Source organism: Nycticebus coucang, chromosome X (genome assembly GCF_027406575.1).
Source record: "Nycticebus coucang isolate mNycCou1 chromosome X, mNycCou1.pri, whole genome shotgun sequence".
Classification (NCBI taxonomy): Eukaryota; Metazoa; Chordata; class Mammalia; order Primates; family Lorisidae; genus Nycticebus; species Nycticebus coucang.
In genome coordinates, this window is record NC_069804.1 from 145,218,697 (window position 1) to 145,236,020 (window position 17,324).

The 17,324-nt window shown below is 38.7% G+C and overlaps 1 protein-coding gene across 2 annotated transcripts in view; it reads right to left on the reverse strand.

Moving 5' to 3' along the window:
* Positions 1 to 17,324, reverse strand: part of LAMP2 (lysosomal associated membrane protein 2) — a 50,828-nt gene that overhangs the window by 14,524 nt on the left and 18,980 nt on the right. Inside the window, exons 4-9 of one of the 2 annotated variants that reach the window (XM_053580086.1) lie at positions 14,427 to 14,585; positions 12,430 to 12,617; positions 11,624 to 11,746; positions 7,066 to 7,129; positions 6,065 to 6,229; positions 3,105 to 3,299 (exon numbers count right to left, since the gene is read on the reverse strand). In XM_053580086.1, the coding sequence (XP_053436061.1) occupies positions 3,160 to 3,299; positions 6,065 to 6,229; positions 7,066 to 7,129; positions 11,624 to 11,746; positions 12,430 to 12,617; positions 14,427 to 14,585 (839 nt within the window). In that variant the 3' untranslated portion in view covers positions 3,105 to 3,159. Of the gene's footprint in view, positions 1 to 3,104; positions 3,300 to 6,064; positions 6,230 to 7,065; positions 7,130 to 11,623; positions 11,747 to 12,429; positions 12,618 to 14,426; positions 14,586 to 17,324 lie in introns of those variants that run through there. The other variant, XM_053580087.1, reaches the window with a different exon arrangement.

Here is a 17,324-nt window from a genome sequence, read left to right on the forward strand (position 1 = left end):
AGAAACATTAACAGCATTAAGCCAGTGCCACCCACTTGTGCTTCCAATTTTTTTTTTTAAAAAGGCTGCTTTATTTTGACTCATGAGAAATAGCTAAGGCCCAAGTTCTTATAAGCATTGCCCATTCTTATAAAGTTAACAATTTAATCCTAAAACACAGTTTAAATAAAAAATAATTAAAAATCATTTTATATTTAGTACTTAAGAAGTATTTTAAAGCTAGCAATGCAGCTCATTATAGCTTTAAGAGAGGGGTTAGTCAGGAACCTGATCCTGAGCCAGTAAGATTTTCAGGCTAAACAGAGAGCAAACTGAAGTGAGAGACAATATTTATCACTCTAATATAACTAGGAAGATAGTTAAGAGACATACACATGCCAGCATGCAATTGCCTATATGTGTGCGTGTGTATATATATATATATTTGCATACACATGTGTGTAATGCAGTCAATATTAACATTTTGGAATCCAGATATTTTCTCAATTTCTAGTGAATGGGAGGCACATAATTTATCACCCCCAACCCCCCGACAGGAATCTTCCATAAATGGCTATATATTAATAATTTCTTAAAATTGGCTCAGCCATTAAAACACAAAAAAAATTCTAGCGCTTCTCAGTTTTTTTAGCTAAGATCAAGTGCAAAAAAAAAATAAAAATTCTAGAACCAGAAGAAATACTTGATATATTAACTATCAAGTTTTACTTTCTCAGTGGCGCCCATAGCTCAGTGGGTAGGGTACCCGCCGCATACACCCAGGCTGGCAGGTTTGAACCCAGCCTGGGCCAGCTAAAACAACAATGACAACCACAACAACAACAAAAAAATAGCCAAGCATTGTGGCAGGCGCCTGTAGTCCCAGCTACTTGGGAAGCTGAGGCAAGAGAATCGCTTAAGCCCAAGAGTTTGAGGTTGCTGTGAGCTGTGAGCTGTGAGACGATGGCACTTTACCCAGGGCACCAGCTTGAGACTGGCTCAAAAGAAAAAAAAAAGTTTTACTTTCTCCTAGAAACATTAAGTGATACATGGTCAGTGGACGATTGGTACATCTCTCAGAGCACAAAACTGAACACAAAGTACGTGAATTAATGATGATTCTACCATAATGAAGAATAATGTAAGTTTTGATTAGCATAGAACCATTTAAATATGAAAGCCAAATTAGTAAATGTTGTGGCAATCAATGCAAGCTGCAAACAAAGAACAAATTTTTAATGGACTAAGACAAGACCAACATTTCTGGGTTAGGTGTAAGTTATTTTATAAGTGTGGTAAGTGCAGTTCTTAATTTAAGTTCTAGGACATACTGGCATTTCTTCTTTAAGAAAGGGAAAAGAATAAAACACATTACTGCCAACAAGGAATACTGCAAGGCTAAAGAGAAATGTGCATTAATTTTAGTATTGCGGGTACCAATTTACGGGTACAAAGGACTAATGCCCTCAATTGGCACTGCCTAGCAATTATCTCTAAAGCACACAAAAAATGGATTGAAATGTCCAGTTGGAATGATCTTGTATCTTGCAATTTAAAAGACTGAAATATCCAGTTTTTTAAAACTATTAATGATTAATACTTATTCTAAAATTTAAAAAGCTTTTGTATCTTTTTTCATGACAGCCACATTAAATACAAATGTATTCAAAAAGCATCAGAAAAGCATTCATTGCTTAGAACATAATAACATAAGGCCCTGTTCACATTGACTAGCATATCTCTCACAGGTCAAATATGCAGCAATGCTTAAGCAACTAAATTAACCTGCAAACAAAAATTCCCCCCAAATTATGCAAAAGGAGCAGTACTGATCTATTGTAGGATGTGTTGTCCCAACTCAATTACATGCAGGGGAAAAAATATCTCTTAAAAAAATCTTTTTTCTTTTCCTTACCATCAACCAAGGAAAAGAAAATAGTTATTAATTCTCACATAAATTGGATTCCATTTTGACTAAAGTACATTACTTAAACATTAATTTTTTATTTTATTTTATTTTATTTTGTAGTTTTTGGCCGGGGCTGGGTTTGAACCCGCCACCTCCGGCATATGGGGCTGGTGCCCCTTTTGAGCCACAGGCGCCGCCCTTAAACATTAAATTTTACTTCACCTTGTTAATACGTTGTTTAGAATACAGGATATTGCATCCACATCATCAAGTGAATGATGTTTGTAATTTCCCCTTTATAATAATATATTTTATCCAATTTTAATATCAGGTGTATCCAGATGAAGTAGAACGATTTTGAAGTATTTCTTTTTTTTTCTATTGTCTGTAAGATTTGGCATGACCTGTTTTTTGAAATTATCTTTTTTTTTTTTTTTTTGTAGAGACAGAGTCTCACTTTACCGCCCTTGGGTAGAGTGCCGTGGCGTCACACGGCTCACAGCAACCTCCAGCTCCTGGGCTTACGTGATTCTCTTGCCTCAGCCTCCCAAACTGAAATTATCTTTTATTTTTATTTATAAATATTAGTTGTCAATTCTTTGATACTTTGGGAAAAAAAATAATCAGAAGTTAATTGATGATGCCATACTGAACCTCAGAGTCAAAGCATTCTATAATAGACATACTGTTATTTGACATTGTGAATATTACTTTCTTTGCATTACTATTATTATTATTGCTTAATAGTTCATTGCAGAAATCGTCTGATTTCTTTTCTGAATGTATTTGTCTTCGTTCGTTCTTTGCGAGGTTTTTGTTTCTGGTCCTTACCTTAAACATTGCTATTACTGTTAAATTTTAAGCCTTTTTGTGAAGGCAAAAAGTAGAAGCCTAATGAACACATGTATATGTAAAAATAAAAAAAAAATCTTTTTTCTAACCTATACACTTCTAGTGAGAATATCTAAAGTGAAAACACTAAAATACTACTTCGAAACAGTAAAATAATAACATAAGCCAGGTGATTCAGCACTTGTGTTTTGCTGTAAAAAGAATAGTTTTAAATTCCTTGGTTGGGGAAACCAAAATCACATGACTATACCTGTATTTTATAGTTTTGTAGGGTTTTTTGTTTAAATTCATAATCCCCTCCATACCACCCACACTAAGAGCAGGACTGCAATTAAGTATACCTTAAATTGAACACTATTGCATATTGAAATTTATACTTGCTTTATTATTTTGTAACAGAGATCACATATGGATTAGTGTTACAGAGTCTGATATCCAGCATAACTTTTTCTTCTGCCAATTAGGTAAGCAATCACTATAACGATAATCAAGCCTGAAAGACCAGCACCAACTATAATTGGTATTAGAATGGTGTCATCATCCAGCGAACACTCCTGGGCTGTAGGTGAGAAAAAGTGTGTAACAAATAATGAGTATAATCAAAAAAGAATGTCCAAAACTAAAAGATGTTGATTCAAAAGTCAGAAATGCTCTTATAAGTTTAACTTCAAGTAACTAAGACAGGTATATTTTTATGATAAAACTATAGAAAATTATGGATGGTTCTAGAACTAAAATCCTAAAACATATTTCTTTCCATTTATTTGTGTATGTATATGTAGATATTCATATGTGAATACATATTCATTTATAGCTACAAATAAACACACACTATATGATACACATACACACACATGTGTATATGTTTATATTTTAAGTCAGTTCCAAAACAGAAGTATTGCTTTATCCGACATGAATAGACCTAATCTAGCTCATTCCTACAAAGATAGATTAGCCCCTTAGTGGTAGAGTGAATGTCTTTTGGGAAACTGGGAACAAATCTGGAAAGTATAATGGGATTAGAACAGCCGGGCTGGCTCGGGAGTTCCTTCAGAGTAAGGGGTCAGCGAACTATAGCCCATTGGCCAAATGTGGCTCAAGAACTAAAAATGGCTTAACATTTTTAAAGGGTTTTGAAAAAAAAGTATTTTGTGACATGTGAGAGGCATGTAAAATTCAAAATTCAGTATCTACAAATAGTGTTACTGGAACACAGCTACACTCATTGTGTTTTACCTGTGGCTGTTTACAGTGGCAGAGTTGAATAGTTGTGACAGAGACCATTTGGCCCCAAAGCCCAAAACACTTATTGCCATTTACAGAAAGTCAACAGATCCCTAACTCAGAATATATGATGTTAAAAGCTGAAAAAGTCAAGAGACTGGGCCCGCTGACTAATTTGAGTGTGTTTACTACATTTCCTTTTTAAATTTTTTTTCATTTCAGATTATTGTGAGGGTACAAATGATTAGATTACAATATTTGAGTTTGTTAGGTAAGGTCCCTATTCTAGTTGTGCCCCTCATCTAGGAGATGTGCCACAGACTCTCACATTGTGCTCATTAGGTGAGAGCACACCCATGTTTACTTCATTTCTTATCACTCTGGTCAGGGATGGCAGCCTATGGGGGCTATTTCCTATTTAGAAAGTTGTCTGATCCGGTAAAATCTAATCAACACTCTCCTACTTTACTGCAATTCTAGTCTCTCTTCTTATACAATCAAGCATTATCTGTGTGTTGTATTTATGGGTACCCACAGCCAAGAACCTAGTTCCACAAATAGATTACACATTCAATATCAGTATTAAATGCTGTATATCCTTTTGGGTGACATTTTTAATTCTATGTATGTAAAAATCAAAATTTTAAATTAAAGAAAGAGTACAGCTCATCTCTATTATAGCTGACTAGATAAACAGACTTGAAATAATATTAACACTGCAAATGATTCTAAACTCTAAACCCAAATCTGGACCTAAAATTAGGGTAACAAAGTAGGGGAGCCAGATAAAGAGTCTAAAAATAAACCTATGAAAGGATCAAAATAATTGAAGTACATAACCAAAACAGACAAAAGGGAAAATATTTTTAAAGTGTGATTAACTTTAGTCACAAGGATGGTAGGGTGAAGAGTCCCATTTACTATGGCCTAACCAACTCACACTATGCATTTAACATCACCTAAAAAGCAGGTTGAATGGTTCACATCACAGCATATTCACTTTTAAACACAGCTTCCACATTTTCTTCTAAACCGTAGAATTAATTGTTAGAAAGGACGTGAATTACTGGAATAGCTCTGTTCAGCAGAGATGTGATCTACAAACCCCCAATTTTAAGTTATGGGCTTAAAAGGACAAGTCAGTTAAAGAATTTTATGTTCTTTTTTCCCTTTATGCAAATTTCAATCCTGTAATGCCAAATATATCTTTTGTATGCATATGAACACATCATAATGGCCCCTTCATCAGAATTTCATTAAAAATCTAATAAATACCACAATTAGCCCTAACTAGAGCTTCACAAAGCTTCATTCATACTGGCACATGCTTTGAAAACTCTCCAGATCATTTTGGCTGGCAAAAATATAGTCCATGATATCCGAGGCTTTGCGCTTTACCCTTCATCTTAACAAAATCAGGCCAAACTGCTTTCATTGAGGTATGAAAATGTTTTCAGCAAGAAGATGGCCCTGAGAAGGCACATGCAAGATGCTCAAACCTACTGTTCCCACATGCCATCCTCTTCCCCACAAATTAAAACCTAAAGAGAACACCTGTATCTTACAGCTTGTATCAGTTTTTGGCTTTTAAGAAGTTTGTTGCAAATGGTTTTCAGATCACAGAAACATCTAGTTTGAGGTTGGGCATGGTGGCTCAAATCTGTAATCCTAGCACTCTGGGAGGATGAGGTGGGAAGATCCCTTGAGCTCAGCAGTTTGAAACCAGCCTCAGCAAGAGCAAAACCCCATCTCTATTAAAAATAGAAAAAATTAGTCAGGCATGGTGGCTCATACCTGTAGTCCCAGCTACTTAGAAAGCGGAGGTAGGGGGATCACTTAAGCCCAGGAGTTTGATGTTGCAGTGAGCTATGATGAGTCACTGCACTCTAGCTGGGACAACAGAGCAAGACTCTGTCTCAAAAAAAAAAAAAAAAAAAAAAACGATCTGGATGAGCCAAATACAGAGCTACACAACTGGCTCAAGGCTTTAAGAACTCTACAACAGAGTTGAGAGGTAAATTCCTATTTCTCTATTTCAACATTTAAATTTCCATGACTCAAAGGAACATAAATTTTCAATAAAGTTTGTTTGATTCTTACCTGTAGAATACTTTCCTTCCATCACATTAAAAGGCTGAACCCTTAGATTAAAGGTATTTATCTGAAATGCGCCAGACACGGAAACAGTCTGTTCTTTGTTGCACATATAAGAACTTCCCAGGGGGGCATCCCAGTAGCTGAGATTGTCATTTGCAATGCTGAAAACTTTAAAGAAAAGAAACAAGTTAGTAAATAGCTGGGTGTTGTGGCGGGCTACTGTAGTCTCTGCTACTTGGGAGGCTGAGGCAAGAGAATTGCTTGAGCCCAAGACTGTGAGGTTGCTGTGAGCTATGATGCCACAGCACTCTACTCAGGGTAAGAAAGTGAGATTCTGTCTCAAAACAAAACAAAACAAGAGACAGGCTGGGCGCAGTGGCTCACGCTTGTAATCCTAGCACACTGGGAGGCAGAGGTGGGTGGATTGCTTGAGCTTACGAGTTCGAGACCAGCCTGAGCAAAAGCGAGACCCCGTCTCTACTAAAAACAGAAAAACTGAGGCAAGAGGATCACTGGAGCCCAAGAGTTGGAGGTTGCTGTGAGCTATGATGCCATAGCACTCCACCAGGGAGAAAGCTTGAGACTCTGTCTCAAAAAAACAAAACAAAACACCAAGAAACAAGTTAGTAACTTGTTATTAACATCAAAAATGGGACAGATCTCAGGATTCTACAATAAAGTATGGGAGCTTGGGAGACAGGATCTACCTGCAAGAAGCAATTCTTACCATTACTAGGTTCCCTTATCTTTCTATAGATAATTCTATACTCTAAAAACCAATCACATCCTTAACTATTATCCACTTTACTTTGAAAAGATGATACTGCAAAAGACAGAGCACTATAGTGTAAGTTACTGATTTTAACTGTGGTCAAGGTACACTTTTTACACAGCATCTTTTGTTCTATTAAATAAGGCCCTATTTAGTAACAAATAAGGGCCTATTTAGCTTCTATTCCTTCAGTGCAACCCACGCTCTTTCCCCAAGCCAATGCTTTCCTTACCAGAGCCATTAACCAAATACATGCTGAAATTCACTTCCTTCAGATAGAATCGGTTTTCATTTTTCTGTTAGAAAAAGAGCTTCCAGTTAATCAACATATCACAATTGTGTACAGATACAGATAATATCTATAGAAGAAAAGTGATCTAGTACTATTACACAGAAGAAACCACATAGTAACTGCAACAAAGTAAAAGAGAACTTAAAAATGTGACAGAAACCCTTTTACTCTGTATTTCGTTTCCAACTTTTGGGCTGCAGGTGTAGTCATGCAGTTCTGGGACACTTGATGATTCATGCCCTCAATTTTATTCTTCCTGTCACTTGCTGAGCCCTCACCTCCTCTATCCTGGATCACAATAGCCACTTAATCGGGTTCCCTGCCTTTCAGCCCCTCCAGCTCTAATCTTTCCTTTTCCCTCCTATTATCTTTCTGAAACACACATCTGATCAGTCAGTCATTCTAATTATCTGAGTACTAGTGCACCAGAGAACTAGCAAAATGTACCAGACTTGGATCCTGCCCTCACCCTGTTTGCAATCTGCCAGGGAAGACAAGATAAATATGCAAATAAATAAACACATTACAAAAAAGAAAGTGAGAAATTGCGAAAACAGGAGAGAAACTACTTCCAATTAGGGGAAGAATGAAAGAAATGTCAGCTTAGGAGTGGGCCATTTGAACTGGGCAAGATTCCAGTAGGACACAAGTAGAAAAGGGGTATCAGAGAGGACAACAGCATGAGTCAAGGTAGTTAAAAAACGAGCATAATCACCTTACGCTAGCATCTGAGGGCTTACTAAGTGCCAAACACTGTTCTTAAAACTACATATGAAGCTTCACTGAATGATTACAACACCCCATGCAACAGATTCTATTACTTGCATTTGAGGGTGGAGCAATAAAGCACAGAGGCATTAAGTAACTTCCCTCAAGGCTATCTGGTAAGTTGTCAGCAAGCTGAGATTTAAGCCCAAGAAGTCAGATTTAAGCCTGTGCACTGATTACTGTGATGCTCTCCTGCCTCACAAGATGTGCATAGTGGACAAGGCGAGGGAAGCATAAGGCTCATGAAGGAAGAATGAAGGAAACAAAGGCCGGATGTGCAGATTTACACTGCATGGGGCAAGAGGGACTTGAATTACCAGGACAGGGAGTTGAGACATTATCCTGCTGACAAAACAGAACCACTGAAGGTTTCTAAGGAAGACAGGTGCTTTAGGATGATTAAGCTGATGCAGAACACTGAGGGAGGTAAGGAAACGGAGCAAGCAGGTAGGAGGCTGTTGTGTAGGAACAGTCTAGGCAAGAGGTAATGAGGGCTGGACCTAAAGCAAAGGCAGTGGGGATGGAAAGCTAGGGGAAAGAGTTGAGACATGCCACAAAGAAGCACAAAGGAGTACCTAAGGATCTCATCACATCCCTCCACTGCTGAGGCTATGTCTGGGCTTGGCATTCAAGACTCCACAATTTATCCCAACTACTTTTTCATACTTCCACTAAACATGCCACATACCTCATTCTCCCAGCTGGTCTTGATCGTGCTCCTTTATCGAGGGATAACCTAGACTTTTTCACTTACTCCCCTTCTCTATGTACACATCTGACCCATCCTTGAAGGCCCAGATCAAATGCCATCTCTTCCTGACTCTCCTCCAGCCAGAATTAATCTCCCCTTCCTCTATTCTCCCACAGCACTCTGTACTAACCTCTGGCTGGCACTCAGCCCATTTCGTATGCACCTTTCATAGTACTCTACTGCTCACAGAATCAAGTTCAAAAGCCATGGCATGGCTTTCAGGCCTTCCACAAAAATAGTAATTATTTGTGTATTTCTCTTAACCACTAAACTATAAGCACCTTAAGAATACAAGCTTTCTTCTTTGTATCCCACCATAGCAGCCTGCACACAACATACTCAACTTTTATAAATTTTCCTAGGGAGCATGTCTAGTGAAAGTATTGAAGATGACATGGGCCCCACTGAGCTCTGGTGAAACTGCAGGTGTCTCTTGAGTTTTCAAAGCACTTGTAGCATGGTTAAAAGTCATTATTTTGGATTACATTTTAAAATAGTCTGCCAGGCAAATTAAATATTGTAATTATTAAATATAAAACATTTCCCTATGAGAGTCAGAAGAACCATGTTCCTTTTAGAGGCCTACCATGGCTAGAAAGATCAAACTCAATCACTCAAAGGGGAATGAACCTAAAATATTACTTTCTTCATTCTTATTGACCATAACCCCAATGAGATAACTTTAAAAGAGAATGTGCCTGGGGAGGCCTGCTCTTCCCTATATTGAAAAGGACAAGTTTAATTAGACACTTTCCATACTAATTCTCTGGTTACATATGTACTATTACAGAGGAATTATTTGAATAGTTAAGATCTTTGTAATCCTTCTAAAACATAAATGCCTAACATTTATTATTATTCTGCATATATTCTGTAGGGGAAAAAAGGCTTTAAATTCAAGATACCAAGTTCAGATATAAAATAACAGCATACCTAGTTTTTACATACCAGATGTTGAGACTATTTCCTCATCTGTAAACCCAATATTCTGATTTAAAAGTAAAACTGGTTTTGGGCAGCGCCTGTGGCTCAGTGAGCAGGGCGCCGGCCCCATATACCGAGGGTGGCGGGTTCAAACCCAGCCCCGGCCAAACTGCAACAAAAAAAAAAAAAAATAGCCGGGCGTTGTAGCGGGCGCCTGTAGTCCCAGCTACTCGGGAGGCTGAGGCAGGAGAATCGCCTAAGCCCAGGAGTTGGAGGTTGCTGTGAGCTGTGTGATGCCACGGCACTCTACCGAGGGCAATAAAGTGAAACTCTGTCTCTTAAAAAAAAAAAAAAAAAAGTAAAACTGGTTTTTAGCCAATTATAGACATATGATAGCACTTAGTTTCAGAACCGTTAGTGGTTCAACACTTTCTCTCACCTATTTTTTTTTTTGAGACAGAGTCTCATTATATTGCCCTCAGTAGAGTGCCGTAGCGTCATAGCTCACAGTAACTTCAAACTCTTGAGCTTAAGTGATTCTCTTGCCTCAGCCTCCCAAGTAGCTGGGACTACAGGCACCCACCACAATGCCCAGCTATTTTTTGGTTACAGTTGTCATTGTTGTTTGGCAAGTCCAGGCTGGATTCGAACCTTCCAGCTCTGGGGTATGTGGCCGGCGCCCAGCCTCTCTCGCCTATTGTTATCCCCTAGTCCACCATTCCCATTTGCCACAACATGGACACACATACCCCCATCATAAAAAATTTATGGGAATATGTTCAGCACCCATAGCACAGTGGTTATGGCACCAGCCACATGCACAGAGGGTGGTGGGTTCAAGTCCAGCTGGGCCTGCTAAAACAATGATGACTGCAACGAAAAAACAGCTGAGGCTTGGTGCCTGTAGCTCAAGAAGCTAAGGCACCAGCCACATATACCAGAGCTGGCAAGTTCGAATCCAGCCCAGTCCTGCCAAACAACGACAACTACAATCAAAAAATAGCCAGGTGTTGTGGCAAGCACCTGTAGTCCCAGCTGCTTGGGAGGCTGAGGCAAGAGAATCGCGTAAGCCCAGGAGTTGGACGTTGCTGTGAGGTGTGAGATGTGACGCCATGGCACTCTACCCAGGGCGACAGCTTGAGGCTCTCTCTCAGAAAAAAAAAAAAAAAAAAAAGAAAGAAAAAATAGCTGGGTGCCTGTGGTCCCAGCTACTTGGGAGGCTGAGGCAAGAGAATCGCTTGAGCCCAAGAGCTTGAGGTTGCTGTGAGCTGTGACGCCATAGCACCTACCGAGGGCGACATACTAGGACTCTGTCTCAAAAAATAAAATTAATAATTACTTTTCACAAGGTAGAAATAAATGTTCTCAATAATTAATTTATGCTAGAAAGAGGCAGAATGGGTGTGCTTAATCTGCAATTTTCTGTCTAGCTTTAAGCTCTTGATACAAGCATAAACAATCACAAAAATCTGAATGCTGCCATTATAAACTATCCTGACTTAATGAATTAATGCATGTACTCACACAGAACCATCTAGTAAGTATTCAATAAATGCTAGATATTTTTATTCCTGACATTATTACAAATAGTATAGTCTCCAAAAGGTTTAAAATATTATCATAAACATTATTTAATCAACAACAGAGAAAAACGATTACCATGGAAATTACTTATATATGGATAGATTAGACAGATAGTTTTTTCTGATGTGAGTTAATTCTTGCTCCTACTCCCACAGCACTCTGTACTAACCTCTGGTCTGGCACTCATCCCATTTAGTATACACCTAGACTCCTACTCCAGAGTCTATATAATGGCATGATGATCACTCTTACCGAACATTAATGCAAGAGCCCAATCCATAGACCACTGCACAGACTCTGAGAGATGAACAGGGGTCAATGGACTACACTTTATAATTGAGTAGCACTGAAATGGAAAACAAAGGTAAATGCCCTCCTCCCCTACTCCCACACACCTAACTACTTAGACTTTCAGGTGTATTTCTGAGAGAATGAACCTAGAAATGAACTTTAGAAAAATAAGTTACTCACCACAGCAAAGACAAATTCCAGATACTTAATGGTGCTGCTATTTAGCCTAAGTAGAGCAGTTTGAGGATGGCAGCTGCCTGTGATGTCAGTAGTATTGGGCTTAATGTTAATAATTGAAGCAACCTTCAAGAGAAGAGGAAGAAAAGGCATAGGTTACTTATAAAAGTTTACAGCAAAGCCTTACTTTAGTAAGACCAACTTCAGTGTAGAAAAAAAAATCCTTTGTCTGGATACTTAAATTCTCAGACAACTTCAAAAAAAAAAAGAGGGAAGCTTCCTCAGTAATGAGCCAAATGAAAAAACACATTTTCATGGAGCTCAAGAGCCATCTGTCTAGCCTGTTTAAGTCACAGGATTTTGGAAATGGTATTTGTTTACTGGCACTCCCTCTGCAGTCTCGGTGGAACACTGCAATTGGAAGTACCATCATGTACTTGAACACAATCTGAGTCATCAAAGAGATGGAGAAACAGATAGCTGCATGGTTCCCAGACACCAACCTATAGTGCATTTCAGATCAAAATATGAAGAAGTTATATTTTAGACCAACTGAAATAAAGATCAACTGTTTGTATTCTGATCTATTGATGGCAAATAGAATCTAAACCTCAAACAGTACTATAAACCGCTAGGTTTATAGCTGGCTAAAACAACACCTTGACTCTTCAAAGCTCAACAGGTCAACATCAAATCTCCATTTAACACTGAAACATTCTAGTAATGCTATCCTTGGGCTGAAAGTAGGATACGCAGTATTTGCAAGGAAATACAAAAAACGATGGAGGGATAAAAAGAGGCACCTATACCTTATCCTGAGTGATGTTCAGCTGCAGCCCCATGGTAGCCAGCAGACAAATACCATTCGTACTATTAACTGAATAGTTTCCAGTCTCTGGTCTTTCCTTTGGAGTAGGTTTTGCAGTAGGAGACGGCATAGTGGTGTGAATGGTAGGCGTCACCGTTGTCGAAGTATTGTCTTTATTGCACAAAAACTCTAAAATAAACCAAAAAGGATAAAAGAAACTAAAATGGACTTTCTCTTAATTTATAAGGTCAGGGAAGAGCAAACTATTTCTCACTACAGAAGTCCAAGAGAGCCAAGAGGGTTATATTTATCTTGATAGTATATTTTATTTATTTTCCTTTTTTAAAAAATTAAATCGTAATTGTGTACATTAATGCATTTATGGGGTACAATGTGATGATTTTATATACAATTTGGAGTGCTTACATCAAACTGGTTAACATAGCCTTCACCTCACTTAATTTTTGTGTTAAGACATTTATACTCTGGGGCCTTGGTGTGTGTCACACTTTATGGGGGCAAGACATGATTGCAAGAGGGACTTTACCTAACAATTGCAATCAGTGTAACCTGGCTTATTGTACCCTCAATGAATCCCCAACAATAAAAAAAAAAAAATAGACAGGTATGAAATAGCACAGAAAAAAAAAAAAAGACATTTATACTCTACTCTTAGTAGATTTGACATGTACCCTTGCAATATGCATCATAGGTGAGGACCCAGCGATTACCCGGCCTCCCCCCTCCTCCTTTCTGGGCTATAGTTGTGTTTTATCATTCGTATGACAGTGTGGGTGATTATATATTGGTTTTATAGTATATTTTAAACTAAATGAGGCAGAGGTTCTCAAATCAGTGCTTCATACACAATCTCTACACGTTATGACACAGCAGACCAATTCAACACAGGTCCAAGTTCTTTATCTTCTCACATATGGCTGCACATTCACCTTTTTCAGAACCTTAAATCCTTGGCCTGCCTCTGACATAAAATTCAGAGACTAAGTCTAAAAACATTTCGTCTCTACCCAGCTTGCCTTCTTATTCTCACATACACCACTAGAAGGAAGGATACTGATTATTAGGGAAAAAGTCTAGAAATCGTTCAAGGATTTAAATACAAATAAACCTTATTTTTAAATTTTTGATACATAATACTTGTAAATATTTATGGGGCACATGTGATTTTTATTACATACACAGAATATGTAATAATCAAGTCCAATGAACTTTTTATTTGCTTTACTCCTATAGCAAATCATAGGCATAGGTATTTCAACCTCTTCTTAGGAAGTGTTAATAGTTCTATAGAACTAGTCGATAAGAATGTATTACATTTTCATAAAGCCATATGAAAGTTATAAAATTGACTTAAAAATTCAACATTCAGATAGAAGCAGAGTGTGGAATGATGGACAATGGAGACTTGGAAGGTTGAAAGGGTAGAGGGATATGGATAAGGAGAATTTCTTGCAGGTACAATTTGTGTTGCTCCAGTGATGGATGTGCTGAAGGCCCTGACTTCATTACAATGGAATATATCAATATAGCAAAACTGTACTTGTACCCATAAATATATACAAATTTAAAAAAATCTAAATAAAAAATGGATTGAGAAAAAACAACAAAATTCAAGATCAGAACACAGAAATCTAATATCTAAGCTTCAGTCTTGGAACGGCTAAACAACTATTGATCAAGCTATTTGAGGATCTGTTCAAATAAAGATTAGGTTTTAACAGCTGAAAACATTATGGGTAGAGCCTTTTAAAAGACCATTCCACAACAAGTAAATTATAAACTTTTAAATTGCAAATTCCACAAGAATAAGAACTGCTATTACTTACAAAACTTTACAGCTTTATGGAAGCTGTTAATAAGCTCTGCTATATATAACTTAATAAATGCTTTCAGTTAATGACTTCAGAGAAAGCTACCTGGTATACTCTAATCTTAAATTAGGACCCAAGTATAGAAATACATACTTTAAGTACTCACCTTTGGTACTCACTGTGCCATTCTGGACAAAAGCTTGTACAAGAACATCCCAATAGTGCTGGGTGACATTCTTACTTTCTAGAGTTGATAAACTATTACATCTAAAGATCTCATTCAATGGAATTTGGATTTCCGGAACTTCAAGAACAGTAATAATTCCTATAAAATGAGATTAACAATGGCTGTTTCCAAAGAGATAGGAGAAAAGTGGTAATATAAATATACTTATATAGGCTTTTTTCTCCTTCTCGCCACCTGCCCTACCCCCTGCCTTAAGTGACAAAAGGCATGGCATGCTCACAGGAATTACAAGTTCACTATGCCTGAAACATAGGGAGTAGGGAGAAGAAATAACAGGGGTTAAGAAGGAAAGACAAGTGTGGCGCCTGTGGCTCAGTGAGTGGGGGCGCCAGCCCCATATACAGAGGGTAGCAGGTTCAAACCTGGCCTCGGCCAGACTGCAACCAAAAAATAGCCAGGCGTTGTGGCGGGCGCCTATAGTCCCAGCTGCTCGGGAGGCTGAGGCAAGAGAATCGCATAAGCCCAAAAGCTGGAGGTTGCTGTGAGCCTTGTGACATCATGGCACTCTACCGAGGGCGGTAAAGTGAGACTCTGTCTCTACAAAAAAAAAAAAAAAGAAGAAGGAAAGACAAGTTCCAAATGGTCACACTTTGAAGCATTTTCTATCTAAGGACAATGTGGACTTTTTTTGTTAATAGTAGAGGGCTAGCTTCAGTTTTCAATGCAGGAAATAATACACACATATAATTTATTCTAAGACAGACAGAAAATTTTTAGGGGAGATACAGAAGAGAAAACTTTTCAGGGAAAATGTTCTTAAAAAGAAAATAGCAATTTCATCGTTACTTTAATTATCAGATGCCTAAAAATAAGTTAGTAAGGTGTTTTTTTTTTGCAGTTTTTGGCCGGGGCTGGGTTTGAACCTGCCACCTCCGGTATATGGGGCTGGTGCCCCACTCCTTTGAGCCACAGGCGCCACCCAGTTAGTAAGTATTTTGAAATACTAAATTCTTTCTTTCTTTTTTTTTTTTGGCCAGGTTTGGGTTTGAACTCGCCACCTCCAGTATATGGGGCCAGTGCCCTACTCCTTTGAGCCACAGGTGCTGCCCCTCTTTTTTTTTTTAAGACAGAGTTTCACTTTGTCACCCTGGGTAGAGTGCCGCAGCATCACAGCTCACAGCAACCTCAAACTCTTGGGCTAAAGTGATCCTCTTGCCTCAGTTTACTGAGTAGCTGGGACTACAGGTGCTCTCCACAACATCCAGATATTTTTCTTTTTTTTTTTTTCTTTTTGGCCGGGGCTAGGTTTGAACCTGCCACCTCCGGCATATGGGACCAGCGCCCTACTCCTTGAGCCACAAGGCGCCGCCCCATCCAGCTATTTTTCAAAGATGGGGTCTCGGTCTTGCTCAAGCTGATCTTGAACTCCTGAGCTCAAGCAATCCACTTACTTTAGCCTCCCAGAGCACTGGGATTAGAGGCATAAGTCACCGTGCCCAGCCTGAAATACTAAATTATTTCGAAAATAATTTTCAATAGTCCATTTGAGGAAGCTATTTTAAATTTCAAATATAATAGAATATTCATAGTTGACCACTCCTTAAGTTGACCTAATTTTCATAGACTGGACATGCACCACACATGCTAAGGCTTAGTTCCTTATATTGACCACCTCCGTATGTTCTAGAACCTATGTAAGTTGAATATCCAAGGGACTGTAACAAACTGGTCAACATACAGTGATGGTCAACATAAGGATCTAGGTCAACTGTACTGATATGTACATGCGGTACCATGTCCAGTCTATGACAATTAGGTCAACTTAAGGAGGTGGTCAATGTAGAGAGGTGGTCAACTATAGAAGTTCTTTTATAGTTTCAAGTATTTTATTTACATAAAAGCTAGTAATAAAAAAGTAATCCTCTGGCTCGGCGCCTGTGGCTCAAGCGGCTAAGGTGCCAGCCACATACACCTGAGCTGGCAGGTTCAAATCCAGCCCAGGCCCGCCAAACAACAATGACGGCTGCAACTAAAAAATAGCCTGGTGTTGTGATGGGCTCCTGTAATCTCAGCTGCTTGGGAGGCGGAGGCAGGAGACTCGCTTGAGCCCAGGAGTCGGAGGTTGCTGTGAGCTGTGATGCCATAGCACTCTACCCAGGGCAACAGCTTGAGGCTCTGTCTCAAAAAAAAAAAAAAAAAAAAGTAATCCTCCCCTTATTTAAAATAAACTGGGGTGAGAAAAGTTTAATATTTTAGAGTCCATAGTTTTTCTATCCAAAGCTGTCAGATTAAACCCCTCTCCTTCCTGTTCCTGCTGCTCCCTTGGTCCAGGCATTCATTACATCAGCCCTCAATTACTATAACAGCCTCTTAAACTGGCATCTTTGCCTTCAGTCTCTTTACTTCTAAATTAATCCTGGAGAATATTCTTTATAAACTACTGTCTCTGTTTTTGTTATATCATTCTCCTGCTTGGAAAACCTAAGATGGATCCCCAGTGCCTCTCCCATCAAGCTAAATGCCTTTCCTTGACTTCCAAGGGCCCCCCCCATACAATTTAGGCCCTCTGCACTTAGCCATCTTTATTTTCCTTCTGCTACGCACGCAGCCTCTATATTAATCAGGCAGCTCTCCAATTACTGCTGCACACACTATGCTTCCCCCTGCTGGAAACGCCCTGCTCAAAATCCTCTGCTTAGTTAAGTTCTACCATTAGCCAGAGTTTCAGCACCGGTCCTACTTCTCTACCAAGCTTTGTCACTCCTCAAACACACACTGACCTCTCCTTTCTGCTCCTAATTGGGACCGCTTGTGGGAACACTTTTAAGTCAGGCACTCTTCACCACAGGAATACACAGATGGGACTCAGGGACTATG